The sequence below is a fragment of the Gavia stellata genome, chromosome 1 (genome assembly GCF_030936135.1).
Source record: "Gavia stellata isolate bGavSte3 chromosome 1, bGavSte3.hap2, whole genome shotgun sequence".
Classification (NCBI taxonomy): Eukaryota; Metazoa; Chordata; class Aves; order Gaviiformes; family Gaviidae; genus Gavia; species Gavia stellata.
The window spans coordinates 12,350,471-12,368,946 of NC_082594.1; the positions used below are offsets into that span (position 1 = coordinate 12,350,471).

General features: G+C 48.1%; 1 protein-coding gene across 2 annotated transcripts in view; it reads left to right on the forward strand.

Moving 5' to 3' along the window:
• Positions 1-18,476, forward strand: part of AMOTL1 (angiomotin like 1) — a 70,481-nt gene that overhangs the window by 35,313 nt on the left and 16,692 nt on the right. For both annotated transcript variants that reach the window (XM_059817791.1, XM_059817800.1), the window contains 3 exons: positions 4,337-4,625; positions 10,061-10,205; positions 11,280-11,369. In XM_059817791.1, coding sequence (XP_059673774.1) covers positions 4,337-4,625; positions 10,061-10,205; positions 11,280-11,369 — 524 coding nt within the window. The remainder of the gene's footprint in view (positions 1-4,336; positions 4,626-10,060; positions 10,206-11,279; positions 11,370-18,476) is intronic.

Genomic DNA, 18,476 nt, shown 5'->3' on the forward strand with positions numbered 1-18,476 from the left:
GTTCCTTGTTGGGATTTACACACTGGGGCACCAAAAGGAAGGGGCACTGTGGGGATGGTGTGAGAGCTGTGCCCGTGGCGGGCTGTCCTTGCAATTTGCTGAGCAACTCAACGCAGGGTGCGCTGGGCTCAGTGGCTCTCACGGCCTCAGATCGCCAGGTACTGTTAGGAGGCATGGTTTTGGTCTCAGGAAAGTAAAACGAGCCCCCCAGGTCAGTGTGACCCCCCAGGGCATCCTGCTGTGAGGTCTCAGCAGCAGGCAGAAGTGGTGAGGCTAGAGAGGCAGTAAACTCCAAAGGCAGCATCTTAACCCAGTGCTGGTGTTTGGGGGCTCTGGGACTACCTAGGGCCCACCACTTTAAGGGGATTTCAGGGGAAGTCATGACTGCTTCTTTTTGCAGCCCTGGGCTTTGCTGAGCACCCTCTAAAGGCCACAGTGCAGATACACCAGCCAGAAAGTCAGCTTGGGCCTGGGGTGCATGCTCCTTTCCTTTCTGGTGACAAATGCAAGAGAGCAAGGCAGCCTAACATCCTGAATTAAAATGATACGCTCCCTGTTGGAATGCCCCCTGTCCTGCTAAGGCGATGTCAAGCCCCACAGCAAATCACTGCAGTCAGCACAGAGGAAAGACCAGCGGTAGCATCCTCTCCTCCAATGGAGTGGGATGGTTTTTGGCTCCAGCTAGTGTGGCATTTGGTGAGGGGTGTTTCTGTGTAGCTGCTGCAGTTTCCTTTTTCCTGTTTCACCATGTCGTTGCGTTTCTGCTGTGGTGTGCGCTGTGCAGGCATAGGGATGGATGAGTGGGGCCAGCATGGGCAGAACCTTCACCAGCCATGACAGATAAAACTTTGCAGTGTTCCTCCTGGGAGCTATTTCAAAACACATGGAAGACAGAGAGGTGATTAGAGACAACCAACATGGTTCTCTGAGGGCGAATCAAGCCTGGCTAATCTCATGGCCTTCTGTGATGGAGTGACTGCATTAGTGTATAAGGAAAGAGCTACAGATGTCATCTGGCTAGACTTCTGTAAGGCCTTTGATGTGGTCCCCCACAACATCCTTGCCTCTAAATTGGAAAAATATGGGTTTGATGGATGGACTGTTAGATGGATAAGGACTTGGCGTCCAAAGAGTTACAGTCAATGGCTCAGTGTCCAAGTGGAAACCAGTAATGAGTGGTGTCCCTCACGGATCCTTACCAGGACCAATACTATTTAATGTTTTCATCAGTGACATAGACAGTGGGGTTGAGTGCACCCTCAGCAAGTTTGCAAATGACACCAATCTGAGTGGTGCAGTGGATTTGCTTGAGGGAAGGGATGCCATCCAGAGGGACCTTGACAGGCTTGAGAGATGGGCCCATGCGAACCTCATGAAGTTCAACAAGACTAAGTGCAAGGTCCTGCACCTAGGTTGGGGCAATCCCCAATATCAGTACAGGCTGGGGGATGAATGGATTGAGAGCAGCCCTGTGGAGAAGGACTTGGTGATACTGGTGGATGTAAAATTGGACGTGAGCTGGCAATGTGTGCTCACAGCCCAGAAAGCCAACCATATCCTGGGCTGCATCAAAAGAAGAAGCGTGGCCAGCAGGTTGAGGGAGGTGATGATTCTGCCCCTCTACTCTGCTGTCGTGAGACCCCACCTGGAGTACTGTGTTGAGCTCTGGGGTCCCCAGCACAAGAAGAACATAGACCTGTTACAGCAGGTCCAGAGGAAAGCAATGAAAATGATCAGAGGGTTGGAACACCTCTCCTATGAAGAAAAGCTGAGAGAGTTGTAGTTTTTCAGCCTGGAGAAGAGAAGGCTCTGGGGAGACTTTATTGTGGCCTTTCAGTACTTAAAGGGGGCTTGTAAGAAAGTGAGACTTTTTACCCAAGGTCTGTGGTGATAGGACAAGGGGCAACAGTTTTAAACTAAAAGACAGTAGATTTAGATTGAATATACGGAATAATTTTTTTTATGAAGAGTGTGGTGAGACGCTGGAACAGGTTGCCCAGAGAGGTGGTAGATGCCCCATCCCTGGTAAACGTTGAAGGTCAGGTTATACGCAGCTTTGAGCAACCTGATCTAGTGAAAGATGTCCCTGCTTATTGTAGGGGGGTTGGCCTAGATGATCTTTAAAGGTCCCTTCCAACCCAAAACAGTCTATGATTCTATGAATTACTGTATTGTTTGCCATATGTAAAGTGTCATACAGCATCTCCCTGCCTTCCTGTCCTTTGGAAAGTTTTATGCACTTTGAGTAGATGTTTAGCTCCTTAGTCATTAGGCTGCACCTCTGCCGGAGAAGTAACATGCCTGGGGCTGAAGGCAAACCCTCCTGGCCCTTGGAGCTGCCCATGGGGAATGGCCCCTCTGCTGTGCTCCTGAGCTGCCTCCATGGATGTTTAATTTACCAGGGGAGACACAGCCTTAGGGTATGTCTATGCTATGCAGGTAAAAGCCCTCGCAAGGCCAGGGTGAGTTCAGCACAGGCTTTCCCATTGCCGGCTGCATGAAGCTTGGCTGGGCTCTTCCTCCCAAGGACACTGAGCCTGAACCAGGGTCTGTGCTGCTGGGCAGGTTGGCAGTGTGCTTGTGTTTGGGAGTGGGCTCATCGCCGGTCTTCGCTCCATTTCAATATCTTTCCATGCATGGATGCATCGGGCAAAGCACAAGAGCCGGGATGGGAGCGCAGGGCTGTGTGTGTGCTGCGTGTGGGGGGCTGCAGAGCCCCGTTTGCCTTCCCTCTAGTTTGGATGGAAGATATGTCTGAATTGTTGGCTTTCCTCGATGTCGTGTGGCTTGGTGGGGACAAGCTTGAAGAGCAGCACTGTTTGCTTTAAGGGCAGGGCTTTAAAATTGCCTTCGCTTTTCATCTTGTTCTGCTGCAGTTAAAGGCAGTGACGGGTTGTTGTCAGTAGAATTAGGCCAACACTGAGAGCTTTTGAAAACCACGCTTTGAGAAGCCGTGTAGGTGCTGAAGACAACGGTAATCATATTTATTATGTAATTATATAGCACAAAATCGTCTGTCTAAAAAATAGCATTCATGGATCTTTGAGGCCAAATGGGGTAAATACATCTGTTCGTTAGGTCTTCTGCCTCGTGTAGGGTACAGAAATAAAAGCAACAATAGCTACAGCAAGCCTAACAGCTTGTGGTTAAGCTAAAATACAACTTTCAGAAGGTGCTTGATTGCAGACTTCAGGTGGGGTCCAGCAGCCAGCTTATTGTCCAGCCAAACTGGGCTCCGACACGGATGTCCCACGTGGTCTGGGTTGAGTCTCCTAGACAAGCGCAGTGTAGAAATTTCACAGCTTTGGCACCTGGTCTGAGCAGTGGCTCAGCCTGTGCACACCGAGGCTTTGTGTGGGCCCGCTCACCCTGGCCGAGGCTCTGAGGCTGCCTGTGCAGTGGATGGAGGGATGGAGATGGGTCAGGTGCAGACAAACTTTGAGCTGCTCCCTGCCTGAATTTTTCCCTTTTGAAACAGGTGCAGTGTCCCTTCTCGAGCTCGCAGGGCTGAAATGCAGGACAGAAGTGGGGGACTCCAGTCCTACCTGGCCACCAGCTGCAAGGGTTACCCTCACTGCTAAGAGGTCCTCCTGGGTTATCCTCCAGCCATTGCAAATTGTGACTTGGGTGGATTAAAGAGCTGCCCGCCATCAGAAGGCCTAGCCCACAAGCAGGTCTGCCGCCAGCTCACTTCTTATCCTTCCCTGATGCGAGCTTTGTGGGTGATGGATGCTGTTAGTCAGGGAGTGACACAATGAGGTCTCGCACTGGAAAATGGCTTTCATGGCTTGCTGTGATTGACCAGGGCTGTGCCTCCAGCAGCTCTGCAGCAGTCCTTCCCTTTGCTGCTTGCTGAAGCCGCTCGGGGACGCTGCTTCGCTCACATCACTTCCTTTCGCCTCCCAATTTGGCCAATCAGCCGGTCTTGCTCCAGGCAGGGAGTGGTGTTCGAAGGGTGAGTAATGCATCCCTTGTGTTTCCTTCGAGCCCGCCAGCTTACGCTTCTCAGTGGTGGGGTTTGTGGCAAGGGGGGGCAGGGAGAGGCTGGCTGGCTGCTGAAATATTAGCTGCACACCTAGGCAAAAATGCCGTTTTCGAGTCAATGCTTCCTTTATCCGTTCATGCCAGATGTATACATCACTGTCAGGAGCAGGCGAGGAGACAATTTACCCAGTCCCTGCTATGATTGTTGGTATTTAGGAGTGACTAAGGGCCAGAATCACGACTGTACAGTTATAACCCTATTAATAAACCGTGCAGTCACTAGGCGAAATCTCCAGTGAGCATTTCGAGGACACGCGGCTCTAACGCCTCCCCCGCGTGTGTTTCCCTGCAGCCGACAATGCCAGCCGCCCTTCCCACCGCCACCGGCCCAGCAGCACAGCCCCATGTCCTCGCAGGCCACCACCGCCGCCGGTCCTCTGCTCCCAGGCACCTTGCCCCCGCTGCCGGCCCCTGCCGCTGCCCAGCCACCAACACTGACGCCGCCAGGCCAGCAGCTGACGCCCGACGCCTTCGCCATCGTGGAGCGGGCGCAGCAGATGGTGGAGATGCTCTCCGAGGAGAACCACGTGCTGCGGCAGGAACTGGAAGGGTACTACGAGAAGGCAGACAAGCTGCAGAAGGTATGTGGAGGGGTGAGTGGGGCCTGGGCAGGGCAACCGTCTTGATGCTTCTGCATTTGGGTGTCCTACGCTGTTCTTCATAGTCATGTCACTGCAATGGGGACACACCAGTGGCCATCTCTAACCTTTACTTCTCCATGGTGGTCTCCCAGAATGTAATCCTGTGCCCCATTGCCTGCGGGCTTTCCTGCCTTTAGGGTGAAATGGGGCAGCCCATCATATGTCTCTCAGCTGGGGACTTTCCACTTCCATCCTTCTGTGCTTTCCCTGGAAGTCTCCCATGGGCAGTCTGCTCCTGGTGCAGCTGTGTCCTGCACCATCTGCACAGTTGGTAGAGCAGCGGGTGAGAAGCATTTGAAGAGCATGGCCACATCTGTCCTGAGCAGTCCTGTCCACCACAATACGCTCATGCGGCACTCCACGCTCTTTGGAAGTGTAACAGCTGTGGGTGGGGTTGCCCGATATTTGGCAATGTGTTAACTTGGTTGTCTCAGAGGCTTTCAGTGGCTGCTCGATGGGTTTCTAAGAGCTGATGTGAGACACCCACCTTTGAACATGTTGGTTCAAAAAGCACTGCCCCCTTATCTGAAAGAACCATTTGGTAAAGGTTTTGCTCAAACACCCTTTTGCAAAGGGATCTCGCACCCTCTTTTCTGTATGCAAGCTGGCATTTTCAGTGGAGAAGGGCGATGTCTTGCGCACTGCCTGGGGTGGCGAGGTGAAGAGTCAAATCAAACAAAGTAGAAGTTGCTTAAAAATGAGAGCTCACTGAAGGCAATGCAGAGATGCTCCCCAGATCTGCTGGCTTAGGGTCCCAAGGGCCCAGACCAAATGAGTTATTTAGGATTCTACACTGCTCTTTCATTTGGGTATTCCCATCACTTATGCACAAATGAGCTTAGGCTGCAGGTCTTTTCTCTCTGAATTTAGGACTCTAAATAGGAGCTCAATTTTCTGTGCTGTGTGGGATCAGGGTGATCTTGGAGACACCCTTCACAGGAGAAGAGGCAGCTCTGAGAGACCATGTCCCAGCCTCAGCTTTGGGAAAAATCTGTGACAATCTGTTCAAACAGGTTAGAAAAAAGACCTGTTGTTTTGTAGCTGCTGTCGTCTTTTCAGCCTCCTCCTCTGCAACCAGATGAGTTGAGTTTATTCACAGAATTTCCTGAACTTAGATGAGAAATTTTTGCAGCAACATTAACTATTTGTGAAGACGTCTGCAAAGATTTTAATGCTGACTTCCCTGTGGCCTTCATGGGCAAAAAGAAATATTCCAGCTATTAATTTTACAAAAGCTACGTTGTTCAGTAAAAGGTATTTGAGTGTGATGCCCTAAAATACTCCGATTTCCTTTTACACTCTTGGAAATGGTTCTCTCTTTATCTTGGATGCCCCGCAAGTCGATTGCATCAGACACCAACAGAAAGGTATTCAAGCATGGGCTGAAGTCTCACTTCAATCAACAGAGTGTGGACTTGAGTCCCATTGACTTTGGGGGAATGTAAGCGGAGTATTAAAGCAAAACACATGCTCAAGTGCATTCTTTCTTCAGGAAAATGTCCTGAACCAAAGCCTTAACACACAGTATCCCTCCCATGCTGTTTTTTCTGTGTTTGAACACAAGGACAGGGCAGGTCCTCTGTTCCCACTGTTTCAGCTGAACGTCACCTCTGAAAACATGACAGTGAGTTAACTTACATACTTGGGGTGTGAAAACTCTTCCCTCTTGTTGGAAGTGGAAGGATTATGAGGAGTACTTGTTTGTCTGTGCATAACAGTTTTATTCTAGGTAGGGCCATCCTCCCATCACTTTTATTCATTACAGAATAGGAGAAGAAATTAGAGAAAATCAGTTTGATGTGGAGGGCTCCCTGGGCGTTCATACGAACAGATCAGCCCTGAGGGTTGTCAAATTCTCAGTTGTGTCTGAACAGACTTTTTACAGAGAGGTACAAGGTGGTGATTAATGCCTGTGCTGTTTGCTGAGTTGTCTGGTTTTCTTACCTAAAAAGAGTTGGGGGGGAAGAGGGGTTGTGCATATTTGATTTCGAGGGGTTTTTTGCAAAAGCAAAGCACTATTTTCTCTTTTTCTTTGCTGTTTTTTTTTTGTTGGGTGTTGTTACCTTGCTGAAGTTTAATTGCCAGGCTGGACTGGCTCTTACCCATGCCATGCGTGTGGGTTATTTGAGTGGGTTGGCTCCAGGAACTAACAGGCAGAGAAGAGGCTGATTTTTTTTTTCCCCTCCATAGAAGAAGGGGAAGGAAATCCCAGAGCTGCTGAGAAACACCAACGCAATTTATGGCTGTTTTTCTGCTCTCCTTTAATTTTGTTCAGTGCTGATGGAGGTTCTTTCTTTTCTTGCAGCATGTCTTTGCCTCCAGGGCTGTAGGAGACTTGCCTGGTGATGTGTTTTGGGAAGTAACAGCAGATAATGGGCAGAGCAGAGCCCTTGTAGTAAGCAGCAGCGTTGGGCAGGACTGTCAGGCTGTGGAAACCCCCTGCCATGTTGGCAAATCTGCTTCGCTGTGGTAGGAGCTCTCTGGAGCAGGCATCTTCTTCTGCAGATAGTGGCTCACCCAGGAGAGGGGAGGCACACGAACTGACGGGTGTTGGGGCACCCAACTGAGCATGGTGTCTGGTTGGGATCATGTAGTTAAGGATTCAGGAAAGTGCTTTAAAAATTATTTTTGCTAAGCCAAACCTTCCTTTCAAGGAGAGAGAAGCTTAATCTGCTTAAATGGTCAAGGAGAGCAATGCAAGGTAGCTTGAATATAGCTTCTAAGTACTCATAGGAAGAGAAAACTTTTGCTAATAGAGGTCACACTGATATAAAGAAAAAGCTGTAACAGAATCAAGTTGCTGAAACTATGCTGTTATTGGAGTAACTAACTGACATGTCATTTTGATTCTGGAAAATTTACATGGAACATTTTTGATTTTAGGTCATAGTCACAGAATAGAATAGACTATTTCAGTTGGAAGGGACCTACACTGATCATCTAGTCCAACTGCCTGACCGATTCAGGGCTGACCAAGTTAAAGCATGTTATTAAGGGCACTGTCCAAATGCCTCTTAAACACTGACAGGCTTGGGGCATCGACCACCTCTCTAGGAAGCCTGTTCCAGTGTTTGACCACCCTCTCAGAAAAGAAATGGTTCCTAATGTCCAGTTTAAACCTCCCCTGGTGCAGCTTTGAACCATTCCAATGCGTCCTATCGCTGGGTACCAGGGAGAAGAGATCAGCACCTCCCTCTCCACTTCCTCTCCTCAGGAAGCTGTAGAGAGCAATGAAGTTACCCCTCACCCTCCTTTTCTCCAAACTGGACAAACCGAGCGTGTTCAGCCACTCCTCACAGGGCATGCCTTCCAGCCCTTTCACCAGCTTAGTTGCCCTCCTCTGGACACATTTAAGGACCTTCATCCTTCTTAAATTGTGGGGCCCAGAACTGCACACATTACTCGAGGTGATTTTCTCAAAAAAGTTCAGACTTTTTTCATGAGGCTTTGTACAAGCTTGCATTGCCATACATATGGGGAAAAATAAAACTCATTGACTTTTTTTGAACCACGGGAAGGTTCAGTCTGAATTTCAAACAGGTTTGGATTTATGCAGCATTCCTCTGAGCATGCTGTCCTCGTGGCGGGGACATGCTTGGTGTCTGGCCATGCATCAGCAGGCCAGAAAGAAGGAAGGAAAGAAGGGCCTGCTTTTCTGGATGTGGTTAGGGAAAATGTAACAATGGAGCTTCCTGGAGCTCCTGCTTTAAAAAGACAAAATGGAAAGTCAGAATAATCTGACTAAGTTTGTAGTTCACCCAAGAAGGAGTGTCATAGCGGGGGATACGGCTGGTTCAACAGGTCATCCTCTTGGAGCTGTGGAGAGCTGTCATCTGAGAACTAATCTACTTTTTAATGTCATGCATGTAGGGGAGCAGCTTGTATGTGTGTGAAATACCTGTGAGCTGTTAAATCACCACTGGTGTGAGATAGGTGATGTGATACCCAGCAAGATACTAATCCAAAGCTGCTGGTATCATGGGAGTCACACGGTGGGCTTTGCACATTGCTACTTGTTTCAGCTTTTGTGCCTGAGTGAGCTGAAAGCAGGAATCGGGGAAGGTATCTCTATCACAGCTCTGCTGGGCTTTCCTCGGTACATGGTTCAGAAGTGCTGTGTGCCCATGGTCTGTATCCAGAGAGCGTGGCCCCGGTGTCGTGGGAAGCGCAGGTCCAGGCTGCTGGAGCCTGGCTGCAGGTTCCTACGCAGACAGTGGGGTGACAGCTCCAGTGTCCCTGGAGCTTTTATTCTGCAAGTGCTGCAGCTGGCAAATTACACCTAAAACTTAACGAGCCCTGGAGAGGGACCTACCTCCACATAAAGTGGAGGTGGGCTTGCACCCTGGCTTCACAAATCACGAATCTGTCCCATCCATGATTCAAGAGGCTAAAAAAGCGCCACATTTAGAAAGGTATGTGGGAGGCTATATATATCTCGTGGTTTTCCAGCCTGTGCACGTTATCAAGCTTTTCTCCACAAACACAAGGGCCAGGCATGCAGGAGCGGATTCCCACATCGGTGTTGATCATACCTGCAGCAATGATTTTAGCAAAGTTGTAACACTTAACACGACATTAGCTTGTTAAAAGAGTTGGATGGGATTGACCTGAACAGCAAAACTCTGCCTGGGACTCTCCTCCAGTCAGTCTTTTGGGCTCAGGTCTTGAGATGCAAGTTCGCTGCTAAGGGCTTCCTCTGCATGCGCTGCCTGCAGTTTGCCAGATTTCAAGGAGATGAAGTTAAGAAGATTGAAAACCCAAAACAATTGGTTTGGTCTGTTATAGAGAGTTTATTCTTGCGTAGAGCAGTCTTCAGTCAAGGATGGAAAGGAGTGGACCACAATAGTTTAAAACTGACATGAGTTCAGAGCTGAGCCTAAACCACTTCTCGTGGCACGCAGAGCTCAGAGCTGAGTTTTCGATCAGGGATCTGGCAGAATAATAAATCTTACCTCCTACGACCCTTTCTAGGAAAGAATACAGCCCACACAGATACACCATTTCCTTCGTTTCTCCTCTTGGATGGCGTTAAAGCAGCCACCTCAGTGTAGAGCGAAGGCAACCAAGCAGTTACGTCAAGTCCAGCCCACCCCAAACTTTTTTGGGAGCTGCCAGCGGGGTGTCATGAGGTGTTGTGGCGTGGCAAGCTGCCCCACAGGACATTTGCAGGGGTCCCCACTGCAGGAACCTCCAGCACCACCAGGGTCTTCATGCCATCCTCCACTGGGGAGACTGGTCATTGTAGAGCTGGTGGCTGGCATGACAGTCGGCACGAGCATCGCTTCGACCCCCGTGCCCCATCGAAACGCGTTGGGCAAATGCTGGGATGGGATGCGTTCCTGCCGGGCTTTAACAGGAGCTCTCTCTCCTTTCAGTTTGAAATAGAGATTCAGAGGATTTCAGAAGCTTATGAGGGCTTGGTCAAGACCACCACTAAGAGGGAGTCTCTGGACAAAGCGATGAGAAACAAACTTGAAGGAGAAATTAGGAGACTTCATGACTTCAACAGGGATCTCCGTGGTATGTTACACTTGCTTGTGTGGGGTTTTTTTCCCCCCAGTTGACATGGTGTTTCACTTCTCACAAGCTCCAGAGCAGCAGGCTTTAGAGGAGTAGCTTCACATGTTTTAGATAAACGTCTTGAGAAATCAGGCACTGCTCATTGGCATAAGACAAAACTGCTGTCACCCCCCGGTGGTAAGGAAACCTTCCAGCAAAATATGAGCGTTGGCTTCAGATGGTGTCTTTGCGTTTAGCACTTGCAAATAGTGATTTGACTGCAAGGCCACCAGTCCCAAAGTCTCATCCCACTCTAATGAGCTGAAGAGCAAGTTACAATATAGAGCAATGCTATACAATCCATAAATCTTAAAGTTCAGTGCCTTCACAAATGAATAGCAAGTATCAAAGGGTATCTCTTTTTTGTATTAAAAACATAAAATTGAGGGTATATCCTTTTGAGAAAGCAAATGGATGATATGTTGGGTATCTATTACCTGTCCAGGTTCTTGATGGGGGTACTTTGGTACCTCCTTGCGCAGTGAGATGCCTTTCTGCAAGCTGGCTCATGCTTTTTGCAATGGTGCAAGGAGGGCTGCATGGTCTTTTTGGAGGAGGGAGGCACCTGAAGGCAGGACCTTCCCAGGGGAAGCTGTCCCTGGCTGCAGAAAACTGCTCCTTTCCCAGGGCATCCCCAAGGATTGGTGTCACTGGGCTGGGGGCTGCCTTCCCCCAGGGCGTCTCGCTGCACCAGGGGCAGCACTGCACTGTGGGAAGGCACCCATCCCCTTGCAAAGCTGGGTAATTCAGATTGCAAATGCCTTGTGCATTTTGGACAGTGTGAGAGATGAACTGCTGGAGCACATCAGCTGCGGATGGCAGAGGCTTTTGCCCCAGTTTCTGTAAATCTGAACGACACAGCTTCATGGAAGAGGTCAAAGGCCTCATCTTTTATGTACGTGTCAGCCTCCATTTTAATGTCCTCCTTCAGAGAGTCTATTTTTACTGCTGTGCTGGCATGCATCTTATTTTCTTGGTTGGCCTACAATTTTATATACATATATTTATACTTAAAGTATTTCCTGTTTTTTGCAGAACGACTGGAGACAGCCAACAGGCAGCTTGCCAGCAGAGACTTCGATGGGCATGAGGATAAGTCAACAGAGGGCCTTTATGTCACTCAGAGTGAGTACTGTGCTAATCTGTTTTGAAGGTACATATATATACACACACATATGTATGTGCTGGAGTGGAGGTCAATACTTCGCTATTAATTGTTATTGTCCTTATGGTTTGGTTTTACTCAGCTAATTTGTCACATACTCTTATTTAAGCTGCAGACTGGATTGTTTAGGCTGGTTTTTTTTCCTCTCTGAGCACCAGAACCAGGCAGTGGGAGTTAACGGTAACACAACTTAGCTTATTTTTGATAAATATTTATCTGAAATTGTGAAGTGTTGCTTGCAGAGATCATCTCTGGAGATGCAGGCTTTTTAGAGAAGCCAGATTCTTCTCTTGGCTGGGATAAGCCCAGAGAAACCTCTGCTGACTTTATGTTAGTGACGGGTTGACTAACAAGAGGCAGAGCAGAGCTGGACCCTCCTTTTCACAAAGGATGGAAGAGACAAAGATTTTACAACTTCTACTGCTATGAAAAACATCCATTCCTGTCAAGTTTTAGGCTCCCATAATGACTGAGCACAGTGCTGCAGCATTTCCCTGCCATGTGCTGACGCCTCTGTGTGACCAGCCAAACCAAAACCCGAGCAGCTGGATGCTGCATGACAGCACGTGGCTTCTCGTGTATCATGAGCATCTTCAGCACGCTTCCAGAAGGGCTTGACCACCTGGGAGCTGTGCAGTACCTTGCAGGCTTAAATCCCGTTGAAGCTAAATACTATGTACAACTGATCCTTCTGTTTTATTTATTGCACCAAGAGCTTCCTTGGAAGATGAGCTGCAACTGCAAATCCTTAGGTGGAGAACTGGCCACCTCCATTAGCAGTGCCATGTTTGATACCACTCAGCATGCCTCGCTGCCAGCCCTGCAACATCCACCAGCTGCTCCAAATGCAGGAGAGCCTTCTCCTAGCTCCCACCAGCAGTGACGATGCCAGCACGGCAACTTCGCTGATAATTGTGCATGTGTGCACAAACCAGAAGAGAATCTGTGCTGGAGCGTGTCCAGAGAAGGGCGACGAAGCTGGTGAGGGGTCTGGAACACAAGTCTTATGAGGAGCGGCTGAGGGAGCTGGGGTTGTTTAGCCTGGAGAAGAGGAGGCTGAGGGGAGACCTTATCGCTCTCTACAACTACCTGAAAGGGGGTTGCAGAGAGGTGGGTGTTGGTCTCTTCTCCCAGGTGACTAGTGACAGGACTAGAGGAAATGGCCTCAAGTTGCGACAGGGGAGGTTCAGGCTGGATATTAGGAAAAAGTTCTTCACTGAGAGAGTAGTGAAACATTGGAATAGGCTGCCCAGGGAGGTGGTGGAGTCACCCTCCCTGGAGATATTCAAGGAGCGTGTGGATGTGGCATTGTGGGATGTAGCTTGATGGACATGGTGCTGTGTGGTGTTGGGTGGGTTGTGGCTTGTTGTTGTTGTGTGGTGGGTTTTTGGTGTGGGGGGTGTGTTTTTTTTTTTTTTTCTCCAGGTTGGACTTGATGATCTTACAGGTCTTTTCCAACCGTAGTGATTCTGTGATTCTGTGATTCTGTAATGATTTTTTCCATGATTGTGTTAGCTTTGCCATATTAGCAGATGACACAAGGACGTGTAGATACTGCTGTGAATCCAAGGGGATGATCTGTTAAGAAAATAGCATTGCTATCTAAGTCTTGTCATTCTTGGGAGGAGTTCAAATGGGGTAAGTTGCACAGTGCAAATTGCAGACTGGGGTCTGCTGTCTTTGTATAGAGACAGCCTGGCAGTGTTCCCATATACTGGTAGCTATAAGGGGGAGTTAAATCCGCAGGATGGACTCAATTTGAGTCATTTTCCAGCACATAAACATACTCTGTGCTTCTACTGATAAATATCTAGCAATAAAACTTTGCGCTGTGCATTCAACTTATTACTGCTATCAATTCACAGCTTATGAACAAATATAGCTTTTTGGATCCTATCACATAAGATGGGCTGAATGCTTGGAGTGTCTCCTGGCTAGGCCAGAGAGCTAAATGTTACTAATGCAATGCAGAGTGCTTCCAAGAATAGAAAAATGGGCACATGTAAAGCAGATCCTCTTCAGTCATGTTCTTTGGACTGCTGGGGCACACACAGTAATGACCTCGATATCAGGGTATCAGCTGAAAACACTCCTCTGAGAGCCCATGAAAGGTTTTGCTTGGAAATCCTCTGTTGCTGACTCTTGTTTGTGAGTCTTCCCCAGGGGCAGAGCATGACCAGGTGCACCCCACTGCCAACCTGGGGGTTTTGCAAGCACGGTGTGTACCCTCCTCATGTCTTTTGATGGGATGCTCAGGCAGAAAACTGAGAGAAGGGGGTGCAGCTTGTTTTGTGTACACTTGCCTACTGAGACTGAAATAGTCATTTTTAGCAGAAAAGAAAAAATGGTGCCTACGTGCACTCCCATCAGCTGTTGCAGTTTTGTTGTGAAACTTGTGTGTGTTTTTTCCCTAAGGATAGTAGCTTATTAAGTCAGATTAGTAAATGCAAATCTTAGTTTTCATTAGGAAAGCAAAAGCAGATTTCTAATCCCTATGTTTATGGAAAACAGCCTGAAAACATAACCCATAACATCCCCAACCCAAGTTATATAAAAAGACTCCAACATCAGCAGGTTCCTAAAAGTTACCATTTTTAAGCTAGTGTCATGATGAGATGAAGAAGGAAAGATAAAGCTCTTGAGGGTTTTTTAACGCTCGTCCTTAGTAATAGTGCAAACGCAGAATTAATACTGTGGTAAAACTCCAGTAATAGGAAAAACTCCCAGAAAAAGAAGTCTGGCAAGGCAGGATGTGCAGGGATTGTTTCTCAGTTCCTCGCAGCACTCTCCATTAGCAGCGCAACAGTGCAGAGCAGTCGTGCGCTCTGAGATGGAGACTGGAAATGACAAAAACTTATTCTTTGTAATAATAATAGGCAAAGCCAGGCTGCATGCCTCAAAGTATTAAGTGCTAGGCATTTGTGCCTAAGAAAAATGCTACTGTTGTATCGGGGGTGGGAGAGAACTCACAGCCTATTAGTTTCATAATTATGTGATGTTTTGTCAGTGAAAAAGGTTCTTTTAAGGAAAGACATGAAGCAGCGACTGATGAAGGTCTATGGGCCCATACAGGCAAGAGAAGAGCCAGGCAGGAGGAAGCTGAGAGGTGCTGTGGAAAGGGAGAGGCAGGAAGATTGAGGATGGTTTCAAGGGCATAGGGCAGAGAGAAATCTTATGATACAGCGTATCATGGGAAAAATTTGTTTTGGTAGAGTCTGAGAATTTTGTGGGCTTTTCTGGGATTTCTGGACTTACAGACACTCTGACAGAGCAGGGGTTCCTCCAGGGGGTCTTTTTTCAGGTGTCTGAGGCAGATCAGAGTCTGTGCCCATCCATGTGGCTCTGCAGCCATTAGTAGGGATGCACAGATGGTTTTGGCAGTGTGTTGGTAGAGCCTCATGCTTTGTGGGAGTGTGCAGTGGATGTGCTGCCTACAACTTGTGCATGTATCTCTGTCCCAAATATCCCAGGCAAAGAAATATTCCCATTGAATGCATCCAACCAAAGAAAATGCTCACAACAGATATTTTTGAGAGTGGGGTTTTGGGCAGACTAAGAGCCATTTGGTATTAAGACAGGAAATAATCAGGGCAGAGGCAGAAGTTTTGGGGGCAGGTGAAAGGGAGCTCCTTGCTCTCTCGTTTCACAGCTTTGAGCTGCACGCGGGGAGATGGGTCAGCTGCTGCCCCCCGGCACCCAGAGCCAAGGGCACCTGCACAGGGAGCAGCATCCTGAAGAAACGGTGTCCTATAGAAAAATGGGTCTGTTTTGCATGATTTCCCCCTGCCCTCCAAAGGGAAGGGGAGTAGGAAATCCAATTTCAGTTTTCAACTCCTGAAGGTCAAATTCTCCCCTGCCTTGTACTTCATGACATGCAAATAGAAATGCTCAAGCTGTAAATCAGACCAAGTTTAAACTGTCTGCGATACTTCATAGGGTAAGGAAAGCCATCAGGAGTTTCGATGGAGATTTGGTGACTGACAATGGAGCACCAAACCTTTCTGCATCCCTGCTTAGGTCAGTGACCACGAGTAACCCTGTACTGAACCATTTGTTAAGTACGTTACAATTTATCATAATTATTAATTCCAGCGCAGAATCCCTGTTAATCACCACATAAGAAAATGGACTCAGGGACTCAATCATGACCTCCTGCGGCTTCTCAGCCATTCCTTGGTGCTGGTGTGGCCCAAACTCCAGAGAGCTGTCAGAAATGTGCCGTTTGTGAGCGAAACTGCAGGAGGAGAAGATTGCAATGAGCTCTCCTGACTTTTGTATCTTCTTTCTTTTTTTTTCTCACTGAAACCTGCCAGTGGGGATGGAAAGAAATGCTTCATTTCCCAGTTCTGTGGTGCTGCTCCAGGCCTGCCTTGGCCCAGCCTAGTCAGCATCAAACCACAGCTGCAGGGGGCTGCAGCGACGCTTGGGCAGAGGGATGGACAGATAGATGGTGGCTTTGCTGCTCCTTTGGAGGGAAGCGTCAATGTCTGGACCTGACAACCTGGCCCTGTTTAATGTGCAAAGAACTTAGTAAAGCTGTGGAAAATCTCCTCCTGGCTGGCTGCATGGAGTGAATGGGCTCTATTTACTAATTTATTCTGCTTATTCTTATGGGATGGGAACCAGCCGCTGAAAGGTCTTTGGCAGGGACCAAGGTCCTGTCCTCATTTCAGATTTCTTCTGCCGGTCGCTCCGGGCAAAATGGCAGGGCTCGAGGGGCCCTTCCTGCTCTTCAGCCCCCTGCCTCACCGCCCCGGCACCCTTTTGGGAAGGTTGGACCACTGGAGTTGGCCAAGTCCCCGCTTGAGCTGAATGAGCAGAAGAGGCGACTCCGGTCCCGCGTCGTGGTGAATCAGCTGGTCCGACGGTGACCGGCGGCAGCTGCTGCGGCATACACCCATCCCTGTGGACAGCGGATGGCAGAGCTCCTCCACACACTTGCCATGTCAGGAGTTGCAAGTCTGATGAGAGGCTAAATAAGTCCTGCAGGTTTCATTCAAGAAAGGCACAGTCACCAGAGAGCGTCTGTAGAATTAGCAGCTGTGAGCGAAGAGTCACCACTGGGAAATGCAAACCTTTGTAAGAGAAATTGTTGGAAACACCACAAGGGACGTGGTATGGGAGCCAGTCTTGTTTTCAGCAAATCTCCTGCAGCCAAATTAGGCTCTTGCTGCCGTAATTTGATATATTTTCTTCTGCCAGCAGTGGTCATTCCATAGGAGCAAGGAATATCTTTAAAGGATGTCCATGTTGCCACTCTGCAATATCACAGCAAGGAGAAAAGCAGCTTGGGATGTATTGAGATGGTCATTAAATTGGATAAAAAGTTAATACTTAGATAGAACATGTGAAAAGCTGGGGGTCACATCTGAGTGTAGGGAAGAAGTGGCACAGATTGAGTGTATCATTCTGTCTAATGTTTCTGCTTCAAAGCAGGGTCAAGACTGGTCTACTCCTCATGTACCAACCCAGCTTGGCAACTCAAAAAGCCTGTTTGTGAAGCACTGAACAGGCTCTTTGCTTTATCTCCTCTTTCTTCCAGAGTACAGGTGTAATGTCCTCAGCGTGTTGAGGTACAACAGTCAGAGGCAGTGGGTGGAAAGCTGTGAGATTGCAACTGTAAACTGCAGCAGAGAAGCCTTTTGGGAACTGTTGAGTAATGGGATGTGGTGGTGACCTACCAGAAAATAGAAATAGTTACTAGCTGAAGTCTGTTAGGTAAAAAGCAGGTGCCCAGGCAGAAGGTGTATGCAAGGGTAGCACAGTAAAACAGTATTTTTAGACTTTAAGGATACCTTGTATGTACTTGAAGAGAATTTAAAGTATGTTCAACAAAGTCCTTCTTTACTAAAAATTAATGCAATATAGAAAGTACTTATAAAATGTGCCTCCAGCATTTTGCAGGGAGAAGCTGACGTGGAGAAGTGTTGAGAGCTGTTAAGTAATTTTTTCTTGCCAGCTTTCTAGTGGGTTCAGCAGTTATTTTGTGTACAGCATAATCTTGTCCTACTTTGGTGGGGGGTAAAAAACTAATGCAGCAGGGCAAGCTCAGTGCTTCGAGTTCCCCGGTTGAGAGTTGAAAGTGAAGGTCCCAAGTCTTGTTTTTCTGTGTGCTGCCCTCATCTGTGACATGAAACATGGGTTTCAAATCCGGAGTGTGGTCCCAGTAAGAGATGGTGGAGTGCCACAGGGCTTAAATAGCATTCATTTTCCAGGTTCCTCACCCTCTAATGAAGTTAGCTGCTTGATAATTTGCCCAATTTACACTTTTGTACAATAGTTATTAATGTTCCTTCTGGTCAATCTGATTGAAGTAAAAGTATTTGTGTTGAAGGAAGAAGTCTGCATGTCCAATGTAGAACTCCTTGCTGACGTGGGAAGATTCAGGCCACATCATACCGAGACAGCTCAAGGTGGCAGTCAGTGGCGTGGTGTGCACAACACTCGCTGGGCTTTGCTAGTGGGCTTTGCAGAGGCCAATGTGCCAGTGTTGCTGCCAGGGTTTCTTTTTGTGAGGTGATGAATTCCTCCTTTTAGGATAAATGGGAAGACGGCCGGGTGGTTTTGGGCTCACCTCGTCCACTTGTGCCTTGTTCCACATGGCTCAGCTCTCACCCTGCTGCAGGCACCTACCCATAGTGTGTAAATTAAACCTGTTCTCATCCCGCCTGCAATTAAGGAAGAATAAGGCCCTTCTGGGGGTAGTTCAGGTCTGAAGTGGGCTGGCTTTGGCCACGTGAAGTTTTCTGACACTCCTCGGGGGAAGGTGGATGGTGGGGCTTCCAGCTTGAGTGGTCATGCTTGGGTGGGACTGACTGGATGTTAGGGGACAGATTTTCCATCATTGTTTCTGGAGCAACTGTTCAGTTAAAAAATAATAAATTCTGTAATGCTGTGTTTCAAAAGTCAAAAATCAAAACAACGTTTAATTGATGCCAAATTAATTTTTGGAGGAAATTTTGCTTCCTGGAGGCTTGCCAAGTGGTCTATTTTTGTTGTCAATCAGAACAAAGGCCAGATTTTGAAATCTCAGATTTCACTGAATGAAAACTCCATTCCCTTGCCTT